Source organism: Cajanus cajan, chromosome 3 (genome assembly GCF_000230855.2).
Source record: "Cajanus cajan strain Asha chromosome 3, NIPB_CcT2T_4, whole genome shotgun sequence".
NCBI lineage: Eukaryota > Viridiplantae > Streptophyta > Magnoliopsida > Fabales > Fabaceae > Cajanus > Cajanus cajan.
In genome coordinates, this window is record NC_138519.1 from 12,053,287 (window position 1) to 12,076,570 (window position 23,284).

At 30.8% G+C, this 23,284-nt stretch overlaps 2 protein-coding genes across 12 annotated transcripts; one reads left to right on the forward strand and one right to left on the reverse strand.

The window, feature by feature from the left end:
• The first annotated feature begins 6,801 nt into the window (after nt 1-6,801).
• On the forward strand, nt 6,802-10,978 carry LOC145955543 (uncharacterized). Its single transcript, XM_083070422.1, has 3 exons — nt 6,802-7,719; nt 7,853-8,099; nt 8,974-10,978. Exons 1-3 carry the CDS (start codon nt 7,552-7,554, stop codon nt 9,195-9,197), a joined length of 639 nt encoding a protein of 212 aa, XP_082926548.1. The 5' UTR covers nt 6,802-7,551; the 3' UTR covers nt 9,198-10,978.
• Nucleotides 10,979-14,181: 3,203 nt separating this feature from the next.
• Nucleotides 14,182-20,243, reverse strand: LOC109793187 (serine carboxypeptidase-like 42). 11 transcript variants are annotated; one of them, XR_014432185.1, is made up of 10 exons: nt 19,973-20,238; nt 19,853-19,895; nt 19,591-19,706; nt 19,053-19,139; nt 18,779-18,945; nt 18,073-18,189; nt 17,678-17,763; nt 17,258-17,540; nt 17,032-17,165; nt 16,498-16,840 (listed from the first exon to the last, which is right to left on the reverse strand). XR_014432185.1 is itself a non-coding variant. In XM_083070424.1 (8 exons), exons 6-8 carry the CDS (start codon nt 17,468-17,470, stop codon nt 16,744-16,746), a joined length of 444 nt encoding a protein of 147 aa, XP_082926550.1. In that variant the 5' UTR covers nt 17,471-17,568; nt 17,678-17,763; nt 18,073-18,189; nt 18,779-19,706; nt 19,853-19,895; nt 19,973-20,236; the 3' UTR covers nt 16,498-16,743. The 11 variants fall into 11 exon arrangements, 2 of the variants coding, with proteins under 2 accessions (XP_082926550.1, XP_082926549.1); XR_014432177.1 differs by adding an exon at nt 14,182-14,196 and having other exon boundaries at nt 14,291-16,840; nt 18,779-19,706; nt 19,973-20,243; XR_014432178.1 differs by having other exon boundaries at nt 18,779-19,458; nt 19,973-20,239.
• Nucleotides 20,244-23,284: the final 3,041 nt, after the last annotated feature.

Consider the following 23,284-nt stretch of genomic DNA (forward strand, 5'->3'; position numbering starts at 1 on the left):
AAAATGTTACAAAAATATTACTTTGGTAACATTTTAAAAAATGTTACCTAATTATGCAAAAATATTATTAAAAGTCTTTAGCAACATGGACTATATACAACATTTGATAATATGTTGCTAAAACAAATTAGCAACATTTATACATAATTAAGTAACATTTTTCAAATGTTGCTAAATACTATTTGTGTTGTAGTGATTCTTTGTTATTATTCACAATGAGGAGGCTACTCAATGCCAGAAAGTTTGAGTCTTTAAAGGAAGTTTTTAAGGTTTGATCTATTAAAGAAATATTCAAATACATAATTTCATTCTTAACATCATAAATTTTTTTAAGGTTTGATCTATTAAGGAAATATTAAAATACATAATTTCATTTTTAACATCATAAATGATATAGAGTAGATATTACTAGTCTATGAGACAATATGTTTCATCTGGTTTTATTACAGCTAGCGCCTTACACTTCCTCTAATAAAATAAATACATTTTCTCTTAAAAAAAACTTTTTGTTCCTAGTAAGTCCGCTGTCATCGTTAAGGTCACCACATCCAAGGTATTGTCCGTTTTGGTAATCATTAGGCTTTCACGGCTTTGTCCTTTAAAAGGCACGTCGGTAGGTTAAGGAGGGAGGGTGTTTATAAACTATCTTAGCCTTGACTCCTAAGCGATGTGAGACTTTTAGGCATACCGGAACATTTTTTATTTATTATTATTAAAATATAAAAGCTTCAACTATTCAAGATTGTCTTTTAATTTAGCAAAAGTTATAGAAATTAAAAGATATAAGGAAAACAAAATTAGAAAAGATAAAAGAAACTTCTTTTCTAAACTCATTTATTTTTTTTTAAGAATATTATTGACTATACCCATAATAATTGTGATTACCAAAATTAATTTATAATCAACATTTAGAGCTTTATAATCAACACAGCAACACCAATTGTAATCTATAGTAACTAGTCCATGATCCTTAAGCCATTGGACGACATCCTCAAGACGATCAATTGTGATTTTTCTGGTATTGTGTCTAGTCATGGCGAAAGGGTAAGCCGCACTAGTTGGTAGGATACTAATAGCTAGTCTAATGCTAAAGGAGGAATATTTTTGCTAATTCTCTACCATTTTCATTCATTTCTGCATTATTTATACAAAATGTTGTTGGCAATCCTTGGCTCAACGCAATTTAGGGAAAAGGAATCTAATAGAATGAAAATAATGCATGTGACAATTACAACCAAATAATATCATAATAGTATCTTATCCTTCCTTAGTGACTATACCAATTACACAAAGTGAGGAAGGTATGTGAGCCTCTTGATTCTCCTCTTGGGCCTAGTAACTTGGTGTGGATTGTTATCGGAATCCTACATCTATTATGTTAGATTTATTATTTCCACAATTCTAGCTTCTTGCAAGTCGGTCTTATCACCATGTCCCTATCATCCTAGGAATTAAGTTTTTTCCTTCTTCCATAATGAAATTAGAAATTTTCTTCTTAAAGTGCTTTGAGATTAGTTGTCTGTCATGGACCCTTAACTGCATAGAGCTTTTAAAATTAGTTCTCTAAAGTCATTTTTTTTATATGATGTTTCTTCATTATCCTCATAATCACTATCTTCTTTCTCTATAATTGTTTCATCCTAGTCCATTTCTTGGTTTCACATTCGCTTTTCAAGTTTTATTGGATCCAACTCTCTATTTTTCCAAATCTAAGAAGCTTATACAATAATTGTTGTTCTCCTATAAAATTTAGAGCTATTAATGACAATAAAAATATATGTGATTTATATAGAGGATAAATAGTTTGTTGTCTCCATAACAGGACAAAGGACAATGAAATATTATCACAATGTATTTGGAAAGGGAGACATATCTCACTACAAAAAATATGCAATTTAGCGACCACCAAAATCAGTCACTAAATTGCAAAAATCGGTCGCTAAATAGCTTAGCGACCGAATTTAATCAGTCGCTAAAATCCTGGTCGCTAAGCTATTTAGCGACTGAAAAATTTTCGGTCCCTATTCGACCAAATTAGTGACCGAATAAATCGGTCGCTAAATATTTATTTTTTATTTTATTAAATTTTATAGACATCGCAAATTTGGTTGCTATAAACTACTCATATTTGGCCCCTTAAGGATTTTATTTCACAATACTTAAGTTTTTAGCATGTTTTGTCCTTAATTACACAATTTTTGGAAACTTCCGAGAAGGTCACCCATCCCTATATTACTCCAAGTCAAGTACGTTTAACTGTGAAGTTCTTATAAGATAAGCTACCGAAAAGCAAATGCATGTTATTAGTATAAGTCGTACAAATTAATTCATTTAAATCATTCTCAACTATCCAATCTCATACTTATATTATTTTTGGATCCTTATCATTTTGGTTTATCCGGACCGTTATAAATATATAATAATATATATAATAATTATATTACTAATAATTAATTATATTATATTTAGTTAATCTTTATTTATATATATACTTACTTTTATAATTAACAATCTACTTATTTCTATTTAAAATTAATTTTATGATACAATTTAAATTATTTATTATAAATTTAAAAATTTAAGTAATAATTTATATATTTTAAAATGAGAAGAGTTATAATAACACTGGTATAACTTTTACTAAGTATTACACCGCTCAATAAATTTATATTAAATGTGAATTTTGTAAATTCAACCTAATAGATTGAAAGTTCTTTTCACTTTATTGTTTATATCAATTTTTGTTAAAATTAAATAACAACTTAAAAGTAATCAAAGTGCTCATATTTTATTTGAAATGTATATATTACGTCAATTTTGTTTTACAAGAATGAAGTATCAAATCATCTTGAATTCATATAAGATTCTATATATATGATCTACGAGTAAAAAACTTTTAATCTAACGGTTGAATTTATAAAATTCACATTTAATATAAAGTTATTGAGCGGTGTAATACTTAGTAAAAGTTACACTGATGTTATTATAACCCTTCTCTTTTAAAATATTATTTTTATAAATTAAATTTAACATTTTAAATAAATTATTAAGTAACTTAATATATTTATTCATCTTAAATCTAAGATATAAAATTCAAAAAATGTATTTATCCTTATTTTATTTTCTAATTATCAACCATTAATAAAATACTAATTTAAAATTTAAATATAAAAATTTATTTAAAAATAAAGTTATCATAAGTTAGAAATATATATTATAAATATGGATCAAAATAAATAAGAAATTTTAAAATTCATATACTCTAATTAAAAAACTGCCTAAAAATCCAATCGTAAAAAAAAATCTCTAAATATTTTTTCACATAAATAACTATTGGTATTAATTATGTAGGAGTGCATATAAATATTTTTTTAATATAAATTAATGTCTTGCTCTTACAAAAAAAAGAAAATGGGATTGATACTCAACAACAATATTATCATCACTTTTAAGCAATTTATAATTTTTTTAAGTTTTACTTATTGACCGAATAGAATTTCGTCACTAATTTTAACTAATATTTAGCGATCGAATAGAATTTCGTTGTTAATTTTAACTAATATTTAGCGATTGAATTTAATTTTGTCACTAAAAAAATCAACATTTCTGATTTAGAGACCGAATTTGATTCTGTCACTAATTTTAACTAATATTTAGCGACCCAATTTAATTCCGTCGCTAAAAAAATCAAAATTTCTGATTTAGCGACCGAATTAAATTCCATCGCTAAATATTAGTTATATTTAGCGACCGAATTCAATTCGGTCGCTAAATTTGACTAATATGTAGCGACCGAATTCAATTCCGTCGCTAATTTTAACTAATATTTAGTGATCGAATTCATTTCCGTCGCTAAAAAATCAAAATTTCTAATTTAGCGACCGAATTCAATTCCGTCGCTAATTTTAACTAATACTTAGCGACCGGATTTAATTTCGTCGCTAAATTTTAACTACTATTTAGTGACCAAATTCAATTTCATCCCTAATTTTAACTACTACTTAGTGACCGAACTAAATTCCGTCGCTAAAAAAATCAAATTTTATAATTTAGCGATCGAAATAGTGACCGAATTTAATTCCTTCGCTAATTTTAACTACTAAATTCGGTCGGTAAAAAAAATCAAAATTTATAATTTAACTAACAAAATAGCGACCGAATTCAATTCTGTCGCTAAATTTAACTACTATTTAGCTACCGAATTCAATTTTTTCGCTAATTTGAACTAATATTTAGCAACCGAATTAAATTGCGTCGCTAAAAAAAATAAAATTTATAATTTAGTAACCAAAATAGAGACCGAATTTAATTTCATCGCTAAAAAAATAAAAATTTATAATTTAGTGACCAAAATAGCGACTAAATTTAATTCCGTCACTAAAAAATCAAAACTTCTTATTTAGCGACCGAAATAGCGACCGATTTTCTAGCAACGACTTATTTTGGTCGCTAAATCGGTTGCTATTTTGATTTTTCATAATTGGTCGCTAAATCAGTCGCTAAATAGCGACTGATAAATTTCGGTCGCTAATTTCGGTCGCTATTTTGCAATTTTCTAGTAGTGGATCTCTAGAAAATTAGAGATAGGTGGAGAATGATATTTTAATTCAAAAAAGAGATAAAATAAATAAATAACCAATTTCTATTTGTTATCATTAAAATATGAAAGTTTGAGAGATTTAAGATTGTCTTTTAAATTTAACAAAAGTTATAGTAACTAAAAGATATAAGGCAAGAAAACTAGAGAAATAAGAGAAAAGATGAATTTGATTGATCCGAGAAGAGAAGAAAAAAAAGTATAGAAAAACGGAAGATTACACGATACAAACGAAGATCAATTCACTTGCCATTGAAAAGTTTTCTTTGAAAAATAAAAAATAAAGTTAATAGAGTGATTTTTCAAGTCTTTGAACTACTAGAAAATCATTCATCACAATTTTATAATTAAGTTATTTAAAATTTTATTCTTAATAGATAACATTTATTTTTTTGAATTCATTCATTATAAGAAGAATATTATTGACTATACTTGTAATTGTGATTACCAAAATTAGTTAATGAAAATAAAAATATTTAACTATAAACCTATATTTTAAAGCATAAAAAAATATAACTGGATAAAAATGTTTAGCTGAAACGAAATTCAAATTTAAAAATTTAAAATTATAAACAAAACCCTTTATTTTAAAAAAGTTAATAAAACAATTATTATTTCTTAAAACGGTGAGCGGTGACTTATACTGTGAATATACTGTGAATTAATAGACTTTATTTTGATTTTGATTTTATCTGTTAGAAAAACGGTGAGCGGTGACGACAACGACAGCGAAACCCATTTTTGATTTTGAACCTATCTCTCCAATTGGGTTGAATCATTTAGGCGTTTTCATGGATTGAAGTTAGTGTTTTCATGTGTGTATTGATCTTTCTATGTAAAAATGTTGTTTTATTCCTGCACACGAGTGTCTTGACATTGCTTTCCTCTGCAGCGATTTTTGGCGACAACGGTGCGAGACCTTTGGACGTCTTTCCGTTCACGATGCATGACAGCAAGACCCATTCTTTATTTTGGACCTATCTCTTCGATTGGACTGAAACATTTGGATATTTTTTGGACGTGTTCATGGATTGACAAGGTTATTTTTTTTGGTCTGTCAACCATTTCTCATTGGTTATAAAAACACCAATGTAAATTTACGTCTCCTGCATTGACGTCAGACTTTTTCTAATGTAAAAAGTCCAAAATAACAGACATAAAATGTCTCTTTTGTACTAGTGTCAATTTTATATGAATCTTATTCATAGAATAAGTAGCTGATTAGATAGTTATTACCAATTCTATAGCTGGCCATAAGGCCTATATGCTTAGGGATTTTTCGGTGCTTGCTCCAGGCAGCCATGGATCAATCTTTGCTATTGTGAACACTACGACTATGAGAATGTGAAATGTGATGAAATGAGATAAGACATGAAATTTCGTGACAAGTAAAGTGATGAGTCCATGAGTTTGTGAATGTGTGACATGCATCAAGATTTATATGCATTATATGACGAGGTATGATATGGAGTACATCGTTAGGAAAAACCCTCCAAGTGTGAAACATCTTGGAGGAGTCCTAGGGGATAGTGTGGTTTGGAAGGCCTAGTTCTGCCAGTTTGTGTGCATGGGACGTATCTTACGCGGTTTTGCTATCCCCGATGAGACCCTAGCAATACATCCTTCTAGTTAAGAGTGCACGATTGAGCTGGCATGTACTCGTAGACTACTCTAGGTATGTTGCTTTGGTAGCATACCACGTGATATGTGATTATGAGACACGTGACTGTCGCCACATGCATGCATTTATGAGTTGAGTCCATGACATCATTGCATGATGAATGAGTGTGCATGTGTTACCATTGTATGTATAATTTGAATTTTGCACTTGATTAATGTGTAGTTATGGATGTGCTTGTTATGATTTGTGTGTGTTGCCTAACTGTTATTTGTACACCTGAAACTGAGTGAGATGTTTCTCAATCCCTTGTTCTTTGTATGTGTTTAAATTGTGTTGCAGGTGATCATCAGCATGAGGATGTTGGTGATGAGGCTTAAGCTTCAGTTGGACATGCTCTAATAGGATTCGTGACATTGGGACATAGCTAAGCTTAGTTTAAGATTTCATTATTGTTATTTTGTTTTAGAAAAAAAACTCATGTTTCATTTTTCTATAAATTCCGCATTTGACCATGCTTTAAGTTTACGAATGTGAATTCTTTACTTTTATGTTAATGGAACCATTGTTTTAATTCTAAAGATTTTATTTAATCCAAGAATATGTTTTTATAATTATTGTATATCTATGTTGGGATAGAAAGTGTCACACAATCCCAGAAGAGAAGAAAAAAGAAGGTGTAGAAAAACGGAAAATTACACGATACAAAGGAAGATCAATTAACTTACCATTAACTTACCATTGAAAAGTTTTCTTTGAAAAATAAAAAATAAAGATAATAGAGTGATTTTTCAAGTCTTTGAACAACTAAAAAATCATTCATCACAATTTTATAATTAAGTTAATTTAAAATTTTATTATTTTTCTGAATTCATTCATTATTTGAAGAATATTATTGACTATACTTATAATAATTATGATTACCAAAATTAATTTATGAAAATAAAAATACTTAATTAAACACCTGTATTTTAAAACAAAAAAAATATAACTGGATGAAAATGTTTAGCTGAAACGAAATTCAAATTTAAAAATTTAAAATTAAAAACAAAACCCTTTATTTAAAAAAATAATAAAACATTTATTATTTCTAAAAAAATATTATTTTTTACGGATAAAAGAATAATTAAATAAATATACTACATTGATAGTGCGAATTAATAGATTTTATTTTGATTTTGATTTTAAAAAAAATTCAATTAATATTTGTGGCGGTAAATACTAATTATTGATAGCTCGAAAAGAAATAAATTTCCCGCATTCGAATCCCTGTAAACGTAAGAAGGTGAAGAAGGCAAAGTCACCACACTGTCTCTATTGTTTGCTATTGTACACGATGAAGACACTACTGAATGGCGGAAAGCAGCCCGAGTCATTGCAAAAGAGAAAGATGAGCCTCAATCTAGTCTCTATCATCGTTGATCGTTTTCTCCTCGATAACAACTTTTCCCTCACGCGTTCCACCTTTCTTAACGAGGCTTCCTCTCTTATTGCCAACCAAGAGGTATGCTACCTTCTTTTTCATTTTTTCTTATTAGAATTGCTTCAATGCTTTCCTCATTCTAATTCTTATCAATCAACAAAAAAGAACTATCAGCAATATTCAAATTTTAATTTTAATTTTACTATTTTTTTAGGTGTCAAAGAGTTTGCTGAGTTTGGAAAATATGCTGGATGAGTATATATGCTTGAAGGGAGAGAAGGCGTCGCTGCATCAAGAAAGGGTTTCGCTGAATCAAGAGAAAATCAGGATTCAGATGCTGTTGCGAGACATGCAAAATGCTGTCAACACATTCAATACTTTTCGGAGGCCACCCCCACCCAATGTTGCAGAGATGAACGCAAATCCTGCAATGCTTCCTCAATCCAGAGTTTCTCCTTCGGGTACATGTTTTTCCTCTTATGCTTGAAATTTTTTTTTTTTCAATGTGGTAGGCAGCCTTATTTGTTGATTTTGATTATTAAAACTGCAACAGCTATTTAAAGCTTTTCAAGTTGTGGCGCGATTAATTCAAATTGAGTTTGAGTTGTGGTATTAGATTGTGAATGCATTGTCATCATTTAAGACGGTGATAATTGCATGAAAGGGTTCCTGCCATGTAGTTGTAGTTTCAAACCGCAATTTAAAACATTTACAAGTTTGATGAAATAAATATTTTGCCTATTAATTTTAAGGACAAAGATTAGGTACGATGTGGGGTTTTTGTTATGTGTTATTCGTAAATGATTAATCCTCACCTTATAAGTATTGCTAATTTAAAAAAGTAGAGAGCAATCTCCCCTTACAAGTTTTGTAAGGTAAGGCTTGTTCACCTTAAATTATTTTGATTAGTTGATTTGGAATTTTCAATACTATGCGAAAAGAGTTGGATGCTTCATGTTTGAAATCTGTATAGTTAGATATAATCTATGTTTCTAGTGTTGATTTTTGGGTAGTTTCAATAAATCAGTCTTTGCCTAATATTCTGTTTTGCTAATAGAATTGAATGAGTCACTTGAATGTTTGAATTTTCCCAAGAGAAGTCCTATATTTGGGAATTCTGATTGATAAAGTTAGGAGTGTAATCGTTAAATTGTGTTTCCTTAGTCACTGTTTACTGTTGTATTTTTGGATGTGTAAGCTAAGTTTATCAATTAATGGTTGAGATAATCCTAATGTATTTAAGTCACAATTTGGAAATAAGTTTCAATTAAATTGAATGGTGTTCAACTTTTTAGGTTGTCTTAATGATGTGTTGACATTGCTTTGCTTTCTTAGGTGTTGCTCCTGTTATTACTACTCCTCTACCTCCGCAAAACATGTCTCATATACAGTCACTGCCTATGCGTATGAATACCAATGTGGAAGCAGGAAACTTGTCTGCACCCATGATTAGTGCATCTGACAGAAAGAGAAGAGATAGTCAAGCAATGGATGTTCCTACAGTTTCAAAGAAGCGTCGTGGTAGAGATAGTCAAGCAATTGGATGTTCCCCTAGCTGATAAATCTATCAAGTATATGCTAAGCTTTCATAATGTCATTAATTACATTTTTACTCTATCTATTCTCAGGTCTAAACATACTGCCATCGTCAAATAATACAGTCAATGACCAAGTAATTTCTACACCTTGTTCTGCAACTCAATCATCCGCTTGGAAATGTGCACTTGGTAGATCACAGGCTCAAGGATCTAATGCAGTCAATAACCCAAGTAGTTGTTACGCCTTGTTCTGCAACTCAATCATCGGCTGAGAACTGTGCACTTGGTGGATCACAAGTTCAAAGATCTAGTGTTGTTAAAAGCTTATTCAATCCTCTTTCATTTCCTACTCCAACCAATTCTCCAGTTTTAAATACACCTTGCAAAACAAATCCCTCTCACAATGATACATGTGTATCCCCTCTCGAGATTTCTCCGATAACGACATGCAATTGGAAGACTGCAGAACAATTGACTTGTTTAGGGAGAAGTCAATGCATTTCTCCAATCAATGTTGATTTGGACCAGACATGTGAGAAGGATCTCGTAAGTAGCAGGTTGGATACTTCTAATATGCATGAGAGCTTAGACAAATCATTGCCTGATGATGATGATGTTGCATACAACTTTGACATGGGAGACATATCATCACACAATTCTTGGGATTTTGATATGCTCAAGTTTGACAAGGAAGACTTATCTGAATTCTGCGAATTCGAATGTGGAGCCTTCATTTCATGATGACACTGTCTGAACTCTGAAATGGAAACATGGATTCTTCTCTTTTTTTTAGCTTTGTATTCATTATTCGGTGATAAATTCCACATAGGAATTTGGAAATGATGCTGCGAGTGCAACATTGGCTATATCTTATTTGATCTTATATCACCTTATTGTTTAGTTTGGTCTAGTGAAAAACTTGACCTTTTGAAGCTAACTTTACTGTATGTGTACATTAGAGTGTTGAAGGATGTCCTGCTTTTTATTCTCGTGTTAAACTTACATCGGTTATTTTTTTTAAAAAAAAAGATCATTCTCATATTCTTGTTCATTATTTCCTGGATTACTGAGTAGCATGTGCAGGTTAAGGATTATGAGAGTCAAGTGCAGCTCTACGTTTGTTTATTACAAGAGTATATAAGATAAAACCACTTTTTTAATGGGAGTTGAATGGAATAACTCAGTTGGTTAGAGCGTGATATCGATAATTACAATGTTGGAGGTTCAAGGCTTCTTTTTAATGATTTATACTTATGTTTTTATTTTTCTATTATTATTTTTTTCTTTGTTCATTGTATTAGAGAATTAAAAAGTACTATATGTTTCGGTAAAACTTTTTAAAATAACAAATAATAAAAATTATTTAATATTAAATGGTTAACGAAAAATATGAATTATTATGAATTGACATTTATAAAAATAAAAAATGGGAGTTATAAAAGAGTAATTAAAAAGAAAGAATTAGACTAAAAATGTGTACAAAAATCTCAATCTCCTTTATTATAGTAATATATATCATAAGCTTTGACAAGAATTTTTTATTTATTATTTTGATGAATTCTTTTCTTCTTAGTTAGCTTATAGTGAAGTAACTTTAGTTAATAACTTATTCAAAGTTTTATCCATGTATTGCTAATATTTTTATTGGTATATCTTACATAAAATTCAACAATCAAACTAATTATGAATCATAATTTATATGACTTTTAAAATATTTATTGTAAAAGTCAACAAATTTATTATTTAGTATCACATTTTCAACATCCACATCAATAATTAATTAATGCATTACCAGATATATTAATTAAGGAGGTTTCCTACAACAAAGGTTAGTATTTTAAGTGGTTAGATCCTATCAAACCACAAGATTAGACCAATCGTAGTCAAGTCAGGTATAAATAACTTCAGGCCTATCAGAGAAACTATTTAACAACTTAATTTGATTTCTCAGGTTTTGCCACTTAAAATAGAAAGTCTAGTACTACTTGGTGTTGAGCCTGGAGAGACTTGTAGAAAGAATGCTTGGATAATTACTTAAAGAGGTAAGTCAAAGACTACTTAGGTTTGAGTTAGAAGAAGCTTGGTAAAAGAATACTTATAACTTTGTAAAAGTTACTAGAACTCAATTTAGTTGGATTGAGAACTAGATGTAGTCTTAGTGGTTGAGACAAATCGGTATAAAAATATTTGGTGCTCCATTTGACTTTTCTTCAGTGTTTCGTTTGTAAAATTTCCTCTTCATTGCACAAAAGTACAAGTTTTTTATACACACAATTCAACCTCTCCTTCTAGTGTATGTCTCTTCTCCATATAGGTCATAAAACCTTTTGTCTCATCTCAATAATGACATGTCAGCACTTCCAACACTAAGCGTGAGTTTTCACATCGTGAGATAAGGATCAACCAACACAAAGTCTCTAGGATTGTGGCGCTAAGTGAGGAACTCAAATTCCCCTCTAGAAGGCTAACGTTGAGTGAGTACCTAGGCTCAACGTGGGACTTGAAATTTCTCAAATGATTCTCTATCAGGCTAAGGCTAAGCACGAGACTGAGATTAAGTGTTGAGACTTAGCCAAAAGTTTCTTCTCTCTTGAATCTTCACCAATTATCACTTGTTTTTCTCAATGTTTTCCAACCTTTTTCACAACTACAAAATAACAACAAAAAGTTTGTAAGTTACCTAGTAATGTGAGTTAAAGACTAAAGTTAACTTTCTCTTAATTTAAGTTAAATCTTAGACAAATCAAAGGGTTCAAGAATCTATGGTGTCAATAGTAGAATCTAGGTCACACTAGTGGAAAATCACTCGTTTACATCATCTTTTTCTTATCAGTTATAAAAATATCCAACGTAAAAAATACACGATGCCATTTTTTAAATTAATCTAAACTTTTTTACGTTGGACCAAAGGGGGTTTGACGTAAAAACTAAAATCTATGTCGGATATGAAGTATAGTCCGACGTAGATTTCAATTTTACATCGGACCCCTTTTGGCCTGACGTAAAAAAGTTGTTTTATTTCCCTAGCACCTTCATCTTTTTCATGCACGTAAGTGTTTTTCCACTACAAAAAAATGAGTAAATAATGGCGTTTTTTTATTGTTTATAATGGCGGTTTGAACCGCCATTATTCACATAAATGGCAGTTGCCCAAGTCGCCATAATTCTTTCCGCCACAATGTATAAAATGGCGGGTATCAATCAACCGTCAAATTAACTGCCACAATTGTATGAACTAACAATTTTTTCTCTCTATATATATTGCAATGTAAGCTAAAATCAACTAGAATCATATTTAAATATAGCCTTCAAAGTCATCATTTTTAAATAATGATATATTTTGATTCATAATTTCTCAATTAAAATGTTTAAACAAATTCAATTAATAATTAAATTTTTTTTTTGTAAAAGTAAATGTTACTTTAATTTGCAATTAAAATATATGTTCTACTTTAAAATTTAAAATGGCAAGAAATCAAAATAGTAGAATTACTTCAAACATAGTATCCTCTTACAAAATCTAAGTAGTTTATGTACTCCAAAGACTTCAAATAACAAGAAATCAAAATATAGTAACTCCAAAATCCAAAAGTGAAGCTACTCATATGCTTAACTAGGGGTATTTTGACCACTCTCTAAATCTACATTTCTTCCTCCTGATGATCTTTTCATGATACTAGGTGCTGCAGTTCCAGTTCCACTTCCAACATCTGCTGCCTAGAATAAATAAGAAACATTTATTAAATTAATAACAAAGGCCTTGTAAATTACTTAACTTATTAACCATCATTTTCAAGCAGTAAAACACAATAAAAGAAGATAATATACTAGAATCAACTATTTATATCATGATATACGTGGTGCATAGAAGCGCAAAATAAGGCAACCATGTCTTTAGGAATGTTGCCTCCTTCCTTCAATGCAATGTATGAAAGAAGTGTTTGCACTTGAGATTTAACGGTAGCAAGTTCAGTTGCCATATTCACAAACTTTTCTTCCATGTTTGATGTGCTTGCACTAGATGAACCAACATTGATACCACTTAGTCTTGTGGTGGAATTCTTAAAAGCAATTGTAGGACAAGCGCCCAATCCTAATCCTCGAACACGTCCAGGATGTTCTTTACCAAATATAACACCAATTGCATCATTTGGAGAAATTTCAGATATATTTTTTGGATTTTGACTTAGAATTTCATCAATTTTATCCTACATGAAAGTGAGATATTTATAAAATATAACACAAGTTTTGAACCAGTAATATGTATAAAATACAATGCACAAATTGTGTAAACTAAATGGAGAAAAATGCATACAAATGTATATTAGTTTCCATAGTAAGAATGATAACCAATCAATAGCCCATAAATTGCTCTATAGAAATTTAGAAGTTGAATTCGCAAACAATCTATAAGATAATAAATAGATCAATTCACAAACAATTCAGAATTTGGAAGCTAAATTTACAAACTCCACCAAATTGAATTCTCAAACAAACTAATAAATAACTCTCTAGAAATTAGGATCTTCCACTTTGTAGAAAATTTCGCACAAAATAGAATTCCCATGCAAACTATTAAATAGCTCTCTAGAAAGTAGGACCTACCACTTCGTAAAAACTCTTGCATAAAATAGAATTCCCAAGCAAACTAATAAATAGCTCTCTAAAAATTATGATTTATCTCTTTATAGTTAACCAACTTGCATATTTATTTTATATGCACATATATAGTTGTTTTACAGGTAATTAAGTTACAAAATATCCAAAACAGCAACAAACATAAAATTTATGCCAAATTTCATGTTACTATGGAAATAATTTAAAAACAATATCAATTTTATAAATATTAACAATTGTAGGAGGTATAAAGCACAAAAAATATTTTTGATTCATATAATGAGAAATGAAAGTAGAAATTTACCCCTATTTCCATAGCCTCTTCATTAACATAGCTACCATTTTTACTCTTATGAATTTTCCACATTTCCCCTCGACCAACAGTTCTACCCGTCTCAATTCTCTAAGAAATTTATGAAGATAATATAAGTAAAAAAATCAATATAAAATCATACTTCATGTAAACAATGAAACGAGAAAGGTCAATGTCAAACTACCAAATTATCCCTTCTTCTTGACAAAGCCATGGCACCACCAGTGTGAGGACTAGTTTGTTTTTTCCTAATCTATCGATTTCTATTACAAAGCTCCTACAAGTGAAAGTAGAGGCAGTTACTAATATTTAATTACAAGCTACATGTAAATATACTAATATGTATAAAATATTTACCATTGTAGAAGGTTTTAGGCGATAGTCAACAAATGAAGCCCATTGATCCATGCTAAGATCCTCTGGCACATTCTTGATAAGGTCATTTCTACTTAAAAGTGGGTCATAAAGTTCATTCCAAAGCTTAATTCTATGCTCCCTCCATTGTTTAGCAATTTTAAACATAACATCTCTTTTTGCCATTTCTTCATTTACCTTGAAACAAAATCGAGACTTCAAATAACACAATGTTAGTTCGCAAGTAAACCAGATGCCTCTCCAACAGGATGAAATCTTTCATCAAAATCCACCACAATATGCAATCCATTAGGCAAGTTATGAACATCCTTAGCCTTCACGTTAAGTTTCTTAGTTACCCCATGGTCATCTAAAAAGGATATTTTGTTAAATAACAGTTAATGATATTAAATGTAAAGGAAAACAAAATCATGAAATAACATAATGTAGGTCTATACATTATACCTATAGCATCTACAAACCAAAAATGGTTAGAGTGTCGTCCAACTTTACGTCGTGATGTTTCAGTTTCAGCTTGAGTACTTTGTTGTTGTGTAGTTTCCTCATGTGTAGTTTGTTGTTGTGCACTTTCTTGTTGTGCACTTTTGTTGTGCCCTTTCTTTGTGCAAATCCATTATCAACTGCTGGCAGCTCAATATGTTGCTGGTTAGATATCTGTAGATGTACAACTTGTTGTTGATTAGGTATTTGGGAAGATGTAGCCTATGACAATTCAATTTTAAACTATATTAGTCAAAACATTGAGACTAACATGAGAAGTAAAACAAACTAATAAATCAATGTTGAAAACTTAACATGTGTAGAATGTACTGGAGTAAAAGCTGGAACATTAGGAGTCAAATTAGGTTGAGGTGAATCATTAGGCAGTAAATGATTACCCGCTGATGTATTTGAACAAGATGACTCATGTTGGGAGGTTTCACAAACTTATTTGAGCAAGTTCCTAAATCTCTTTGGCTTAGGCATATCTACACATATAAATCATAAAATTAAATTAAATTATTTGAATTATAATAATAAAATTAAACACATCTACTATAACATTTTATTGATAGTTAAAATACACGCATATTACCAAATTATAACCTAAAGTCATACCATTAAAAAATTATTACTCAGTCATTGAGTCATTTTCTTCAACTTCATCATTAGGATTTTCCTCACTTAATAATTCATCATCTCCATCCTCCCTTAACAATTGTAGTTCATCAGAGTCCCAAAAAAATTGATCGAAGTCTTGTTGTGGACATGGTTCAACTTCACAAACTTCAGTATCTCCTTCTCCTCCCATATCATACAAGTCTCTCGGTTTCAAATGGACAACAACTGTCCAATCTTTATTCACCTCATCGTTCACATAATAGACCATTTCAGCTTTAGAAGCTTCAATGAATGGATCATGTTCTTCAGGATCACCGGTGTGAATCAATCGTGAAAAATTAATAGAAGCGAAACCCCAGGCATCCTTTTTAAACCCCCTATCTTTTGTAGTATCAGCCCATTTACATTTGAAAAGTGTAACCTTAAAATGATGACCATAATAGTTAAGCTCAATGATATCTTCTAATTTTTCATAATATGCCAAATCCGCTTCTCTCATATTTCCATCAAGACTACTAGCAACACAAGACACTACAAAAAATGTGCGATTTGTGGCGGTTAAAAACCGCCACAAATTGCATTATTGGCGTCACTAGTAACTGCTGGATCTACGGTTGCCAAAAACCGTTTGTGGCGGATATTTTGTAAACGTTGGTTTTGAGCGCCAGAAAATTCAATTACCTTGTGGCGGTTTAAAACTGCCAGAAAATGCATTTTAACGTTACTTGTTTTACAGTTTCTGGCGGTTTAAGACCGCTACAAAATTCATATAAATTTTGCTTGATTCAACATTTTTGGGGGTTTTAAACCCCCAGAATTTTTTTTTTTTACTTATTTACACTTTGACAGTTTTAAATCGTCAAAAAAATGCATTTGGGAACTATATATTGTCCCGATAAAGTACTTGACAAGACCGATCAAATTTATCACCTATTGACATTCAAAACAAGTTTTAACTTGGAACATGAGTTCAGAGTATTATACCTCTGCCATACAAATGCGTGCACCTTATAATCACTATAAAATGAAAGTTTTAGTACCTAGCATCTATTACTTCAAGCAATTTGCTTTGATACTTGTTTCCAAGAACCTACATAATGTTTGTAAAGAATCATCAAACAACTTCAGTCCATACTATAGAAGATGTCAAGTCCTAAATCTTCAGCCATAGCTACCACAGCAATTCCAAGCACTGCAGGACATGGTGAGTCTCACCTTTATCAAGATGTTGTGAACAATGATCCAAGAGATTTTGAACCTGCAAGGAAGAATATCAATAATTATAAACATAAAAAGCTGCATAATAAATAATATACATAGATGAATGTAGCAGAGGTTTCTTTAAAAAGAAGCTTCATAAATACTTTGAGAACATTTCCAGTTCCAACATAGGCACATGATAGTAGTGCCATGTCATACAATAACAACACCAAAATATGAATCACTTACCCACTGCACATATTCCATTGGTACGGAAGATTGGTACGATTTTCATGCAGAGCCTTCTGAACCTCAGGGAGGTTGAAATAAAAACTTCTTTCATAATCCATGCAGACATCTACACCTATGCTTATTTTCGTAGCCTGCATTATAGTAACCAAATTAATTAGTTTATAATTTTATTAAAAAAACATTTTAAAATATTCATAGAACAGAAATGAAAGGGGCATAGTACCATCTTTTTCAATCTTAGTTCTTGTTCAACTATGGATGGATAACAAACATCCAGAATCACATCATAGTTGTTTATATAATCGCCAACAATTTTTTCTGCTTTGTTTAATGCTTTGTTGCATGATTTAGACACATTATGTTGTGTACTTGAAAAAACATAATCATCAAAATCGCAATCATTCGTAATGGCAAGGCCAACTTCATCGGAAATCATTCCATGTGACCAGAAGTATTCATAAGTTGCTTGTGCATCACGATCAAGTTTTCAGAAGTGGGTTTCCAATCTAACAAATGAAAGCCAAGGAAAAATACCTTTCAAATTGAAATATTAGCGGTACGATAACAGAGACTAGTCTAAAAGCAACGCAAAAATAAATGAGTAAAATAATGCCAAAAAGATATCACATGAAAGGGATCTTACAGCAACTCCTTTAATATTGAATTTGAAACCAGCTGAATTAGCATTGTGGTCCAAAATAGCATTAGCTAACTGTGGTATATAATGTCCTGTACAACATTTAAATGTTAGTAATAAAAAAAAATATATTATCATTATAATTTGATAAAAACACTTTTCCAAAAGGAAAAGAAAAGTAAAGTAAACTGGGGCAATAATTTCATAGCATGTCCCTTGCTAAGAATGATGATGCAAGTTATCTGCATGTGCATAAAATAATAGAATAAAAGCTTTGATCTTAACTAAATAACGTCAGCTTATATTATATAGAATATTTTGGAACTCGAGACCAAGTTTTGGGAATTTCAATTCAACAAATAAAATCATTAAAATTGGGATAAGATCATTATTTTTTTGACCTGCATAGCTTTCTCCAGTAAGAAACAGCTCCCTTGATCTGTAGGAAGGAAACTTCTCGTACCATTTCAGCATGAATAGAAGCATATCATTGGCTGCCAAAAAGATATTTCTTTTTCCTACAGCATAACAGAAAAAAGAAATTATTGTAATATAGGCGTCATTCAAGGTTTAGGCATTATATGCAAACAGATATTCGAGGTACCCACTAAGCAAGAGTTTCAATTCCAACAAAACTCAAATATTGCTTAATAAAAAATCAAGTCCTTAGTACCATGTATTTACCGAATATCATGTGATACCAATAAATTGAGATTCCTTCAATCAAATTAACAAAGGAAAGAATGAAAGGGAAACCTTCTTGAAGTTGAATTGGTTTACAACAACAATCACAATAACCCAAAACCATTATGTGAAGTTGGAAACAGGGATCAATTGATGCCAATGTGTACATCAAAATGATACTGAAAATAGAATCCAACAAGTAGTAGTCCCTTTGGTTTTGTTTGAGTTAGTTTCTGTAACATATATGCCAATGAGCTTCTTTAATGTTTATTTTTCCAAGTAGCCTAGATACTTGGTATAGCTAGTTCTTTAATTGTTTCCATCAGCTGCTATCTTATCCAATCTATTCCTAATATATTTGATTTGACGAGCCATCTTAAAACGTAAAAGAAGAGAATTAGAGGAAGAAAAGAAGTGGCCTACATTCATTCTGGTGTTGCCTAAAGCTTTGACAACTTGCTTTCTTAAGTTTTGGCACTGAAATCCATCCAATATATCTTCAGCATCTAAGCATACGTTTTGAATCTGCCTGAGCCATTCACGCAACCCATGCTTCTGCTCCCTCTTCTCCTTAGCATCCAACAACACACCTTTCACAATTGACAAGGTGTCTTTGATCCCTTGCACATCCTCATACACATGATAGGCACGAGAAGAATATATAAAACATAAGAAAATTATTATATTTGGTACGTACTATTGTTTTAACTGCTCAACAAAAATTGTTCAATCATAAAAACAAATGATAAAACTCCATCTTCAAAATTGTTCAAGTTAAAATCCCCTGCACAAAAGGAGAAAATTGTCAAAAACTACTATATAGCTGAGAAATATAGTAGCAACTTATACTTTTGCAATAAGATTATAACAAAATATCATTTGCAAGGAGATTTGGTAATTTGATTACTACAATAAATTAAGTGTAGAGTTATACATGCTTCTAAGAATTCTAAGAATTTTCTCCAATAACGATATTATTTATATATTAGAATTTTCTCCAATAATGATATTATTTATATAGACAAAAAAGAAGGTATATAATTAAAGTCCATTTCCAGGTATAGAAGTAACTAAGTCCAGCCCACATAATCAATGCAAAGCACCTGCAAATCCAATAGGAAATGATTGAAAATGAAGTATCAATGTGTTGCACGAGATGTGGAAATATTATTGCATAAAAAAAAACTATCTAAAGCATCTGATGCCAGTATGAAAATAGTCATGAATGAATGTACTTGATACTTATAAGTGGATATTCATATAGAAGTGGATATTCTTATCCAATCTTCTTTCTTTCTTTCATGCAGCTCCAAAAGCTTCACGAACATTCAAATTTGTTCTCCGCATAACACTAAACACCTCCAAAGCATCACACAACAAATCATTCTCCGCATAAACAGAAACCAACGAGTTCCACGAAATTTCAAAAAGCAAATAACATTGTAATTTCAAATCAAAACGTTAAAAAATAAATAACGAACATTCATATTCCCTTACCTCAAATTTGTAATCTTTGAAAAATTTGTTCCACCTAGAACCTCTGAACAAAAAAATTATAATGAAATATTATACAAAGCAAAAATAGGGAATCAAAATGGATATGAATCGAAAACTCACCTTAAATGGAAGCAATCGATCGAAGAACAGCGTGGAGAAGAGAAAGCTTAAAAAGCTCTTGCGAAATCACTAACCCCAAATTGAACACTTAGTGAAATGTTTTCATCGCAAATTGGCTCACGAACGACTGTGTTGACCGTGAAATGAAGCTGAAGGTCTGATGGAAAAAGAAATTTGAGAGTGAAGCAGAAGGTTTAACGGAAGAAGAAGAAGCGGAGGTTTGACTGGCGAAGCAGAGCACGCGTTGAAGTGAAGCAGAGTACTAAGATATTTTTTTATTTTGCATTTATATTCTTTAACTCTTTTTTATTTTTATTCTATTAATTCTTTTAATGAGAATAAAAGTATATTTTAGTTAATTTGTATACGTGGTGTCAAGAGTTGAAAATGTATTTAAATATTGTGGCGGTTTAAATTCGCCAAAAATTGTGGCGGTTAAAATAACCGCTAGAATTATAACATTTTGTAGTGGTTTATTAAAACTGCCGAAAAAAAACCGCAACTAATTAACTAATTTTTTGTAATGAGATGTTGAAGAAGTTAGAAAAACTCCACTATTTTGAGTTTTCAACCCATGTTCTCGAGTTACAGTTTGAAATTTGAACCCATTAACATTAAAGGCTGAAAATCTTCTAGCATGTGGTGTTAGACCTTGAGTTAGATACTTGAGATCACTCAACACTGTATTTGAAATGTTTGGATTCATAATCTAAAATAATAGTGAACAAAAGTGTTAATTATATTTTACATCATTTTACAAACTCTGATTAAAAATTTAGCAACACAATTTTTTTTACATATTCTACCTACCCTTCGAGGAAACCAATTAATGAAGTCCCTATTAACCATCTTTTCCATCTTTGTAGTTGTAATCAGTTTTTTAAAACCCGGACCGACCTGGCCGATCGGACCGGTTGGACCGGGAACCGGCGGTCCAGCTGGTCCGAATCTGAAGTTGGATCGGTTATGCAGTCGACCCGTTTCAAACTGGATTGAACCGGTCAATTTTCTGGTTCAACCGGTGAACCGGTGGGTCAAACCGGTTCAACCACTTTTTTTTTTTTATAAATTTTTTTAAGGGACCATAAATCACAAAAATAATAATGAAAATTGAATCTCTTAATGAAAAAGCAAGGAGTCTTATTAAATATAACAATGACTACTTGTTCTAATATATTTGTTTGCAATATATACAACTTAAATAACTTTTATAGTATATTATTAATATTAAATTATATATTTAATAATTCAATATCTATGTAAATATTACATATATTATTTTGTGATATTAATTGCAAGCATATTATATATGTACATATTATTTATATTTTTAATTTGTATTAATATATTGTTTAACATGTAATTTTTTTATGTATTTTTTTACAAAATAAAAAAAAATTTTTAAATAAGATAGAAAAATTTAAATTTAAAATAAGATATGAATTTATTAAAATTTATAAGTATAAATATATTTAATATGAATATTTTTTAATAAAAATAAATAAAAATCGAGTCATGCGGTTCAACCAGTGACCCACCGGTTCAACCTTTAACCCACTGACCCAATACCTTAACCGGTTCGATGCCCGGTCCGGTTTTTAAAACTATGGTTGTAATCCTTCTCCCTCTAGATCTTCTTTTCAAGTGGTCTTTAAATTCACTATAAAATATTCAACAATAATATAATATTTTTAATTCCATATATAGTTTGCTGAAGTGTAATATCATTTATAGTTTATGTAAATACTCACTCAATGTAAGGCTTAACTTGAGGACAATTTAATAACACATATCGATGGGCTTGAAATTTCTCCATGGTTGACAACTCAAATGTTGAAAAAGCACTTGCTACTTTACCAATTGGTGGAAACAAGGTAGACAAATTTGAAGAATATCTATTATTAGGAAAATCATCAACGCGTCCAGGCCTATTGATTCGTGTCTCAACCCCTTCCATATATTGAGAGCAAAAGGTAAGAACCTCTTTAGCTAGGTAGCCTTCAGCAATAGAACCTTCTGGTTGTGCCTTATTTCTTACATAGGATTTAAAGTGACCCAAATGCCTAGCATATGGTTTCACAATTAGTAAATTTGATCAATAACACTTTTCCCTAGGATAGAAAACTATGAAATAAGACATTTACCGCTCAATAGGATACATCCAACGATAATGTACTGGGCCTCCAAGTTCTGCTTCACCAGCTAGGTGACAAGTTAGATGAACCATGATTGTAAAGAAGGAAGGGGGGAATAACATTTCCATGTGACAAAGGGTTTGAACAATGCGAGACTGAAGTTGATCAAGATCCAAAAAGCTTAAACTTTTGGCACACAATTGTTAAAAAAAGGAACATAACTCTATTAGCACTGCAGCCACATTGTCTGGTAAAACATTACGTACGGCAAGAGGTAGTAATTGCTCCATTAGAATATGACAATCATGACTTTTTAGGCCAAATATCTTTCCATTTTTTAAGTCAATACACCTTGTAATGTTACTTGAGTACCCATCTAGAACTCTAACATTTTTCAAAGTTTTCAAAATGTTTTTTTTTCTTTGCTTTTGACAGTGAGAACAAAGATGGAGGAAATCTTCCATTAGAATCTGGCCAAAGGTCTTTCCTTATACCCATTTCTTTAAGATCCTTCCGTGCTTTAAGATTATCTTTTGATTTCTTAGAGTCATTAAGCAAAGTGTACACCACATTATCACATACATTTTTTTCAATGTGCATTACATCTAGACAATGGCGCAACAAGTTGGTTTCCCAATAAGGAGGATTAAAAAAAATGCTTTTCTTCCTCCATAGTTCTGGTCCAATAGATTCAACAACTTTCTTTCCTCGAGTTCTTTTACCTATTTCATTAGACTCTAATGGTTTCCCAAATGTAACATTAATTTCTTCAACTTGTTTAAATATGTCTGACCCTGACAAAGTTATCGGTGGATCCCTTTGCTCAATTCTCCCATTAAAATGCGATCGACTCAATCTGAATTTATGCCCTATTTCTAAAAAACAACGGTGTGCCATAAAACTGATTTTTTCCATTATATAGCCAACAAGAGTCTGTGTCAAAGTTACATGTTGGGCAAGCAAGACTAGTGTGCGTGTTCCACCCAGATAAGGTACCAAGCCCTGGAAAATCACTAATTGTCCACATCAAAGTTGCTCGCATTCTAAACATTTCATTTTTTGAAGAATCAAATGTTTGCACTCCATCAAACCATAACTTTTTCAACTCTTTGATGAGTGGTTGTAAGTATACATCTATGTCATTTCCAGGCATTTGTTTTCCAGGAATGATCATAGA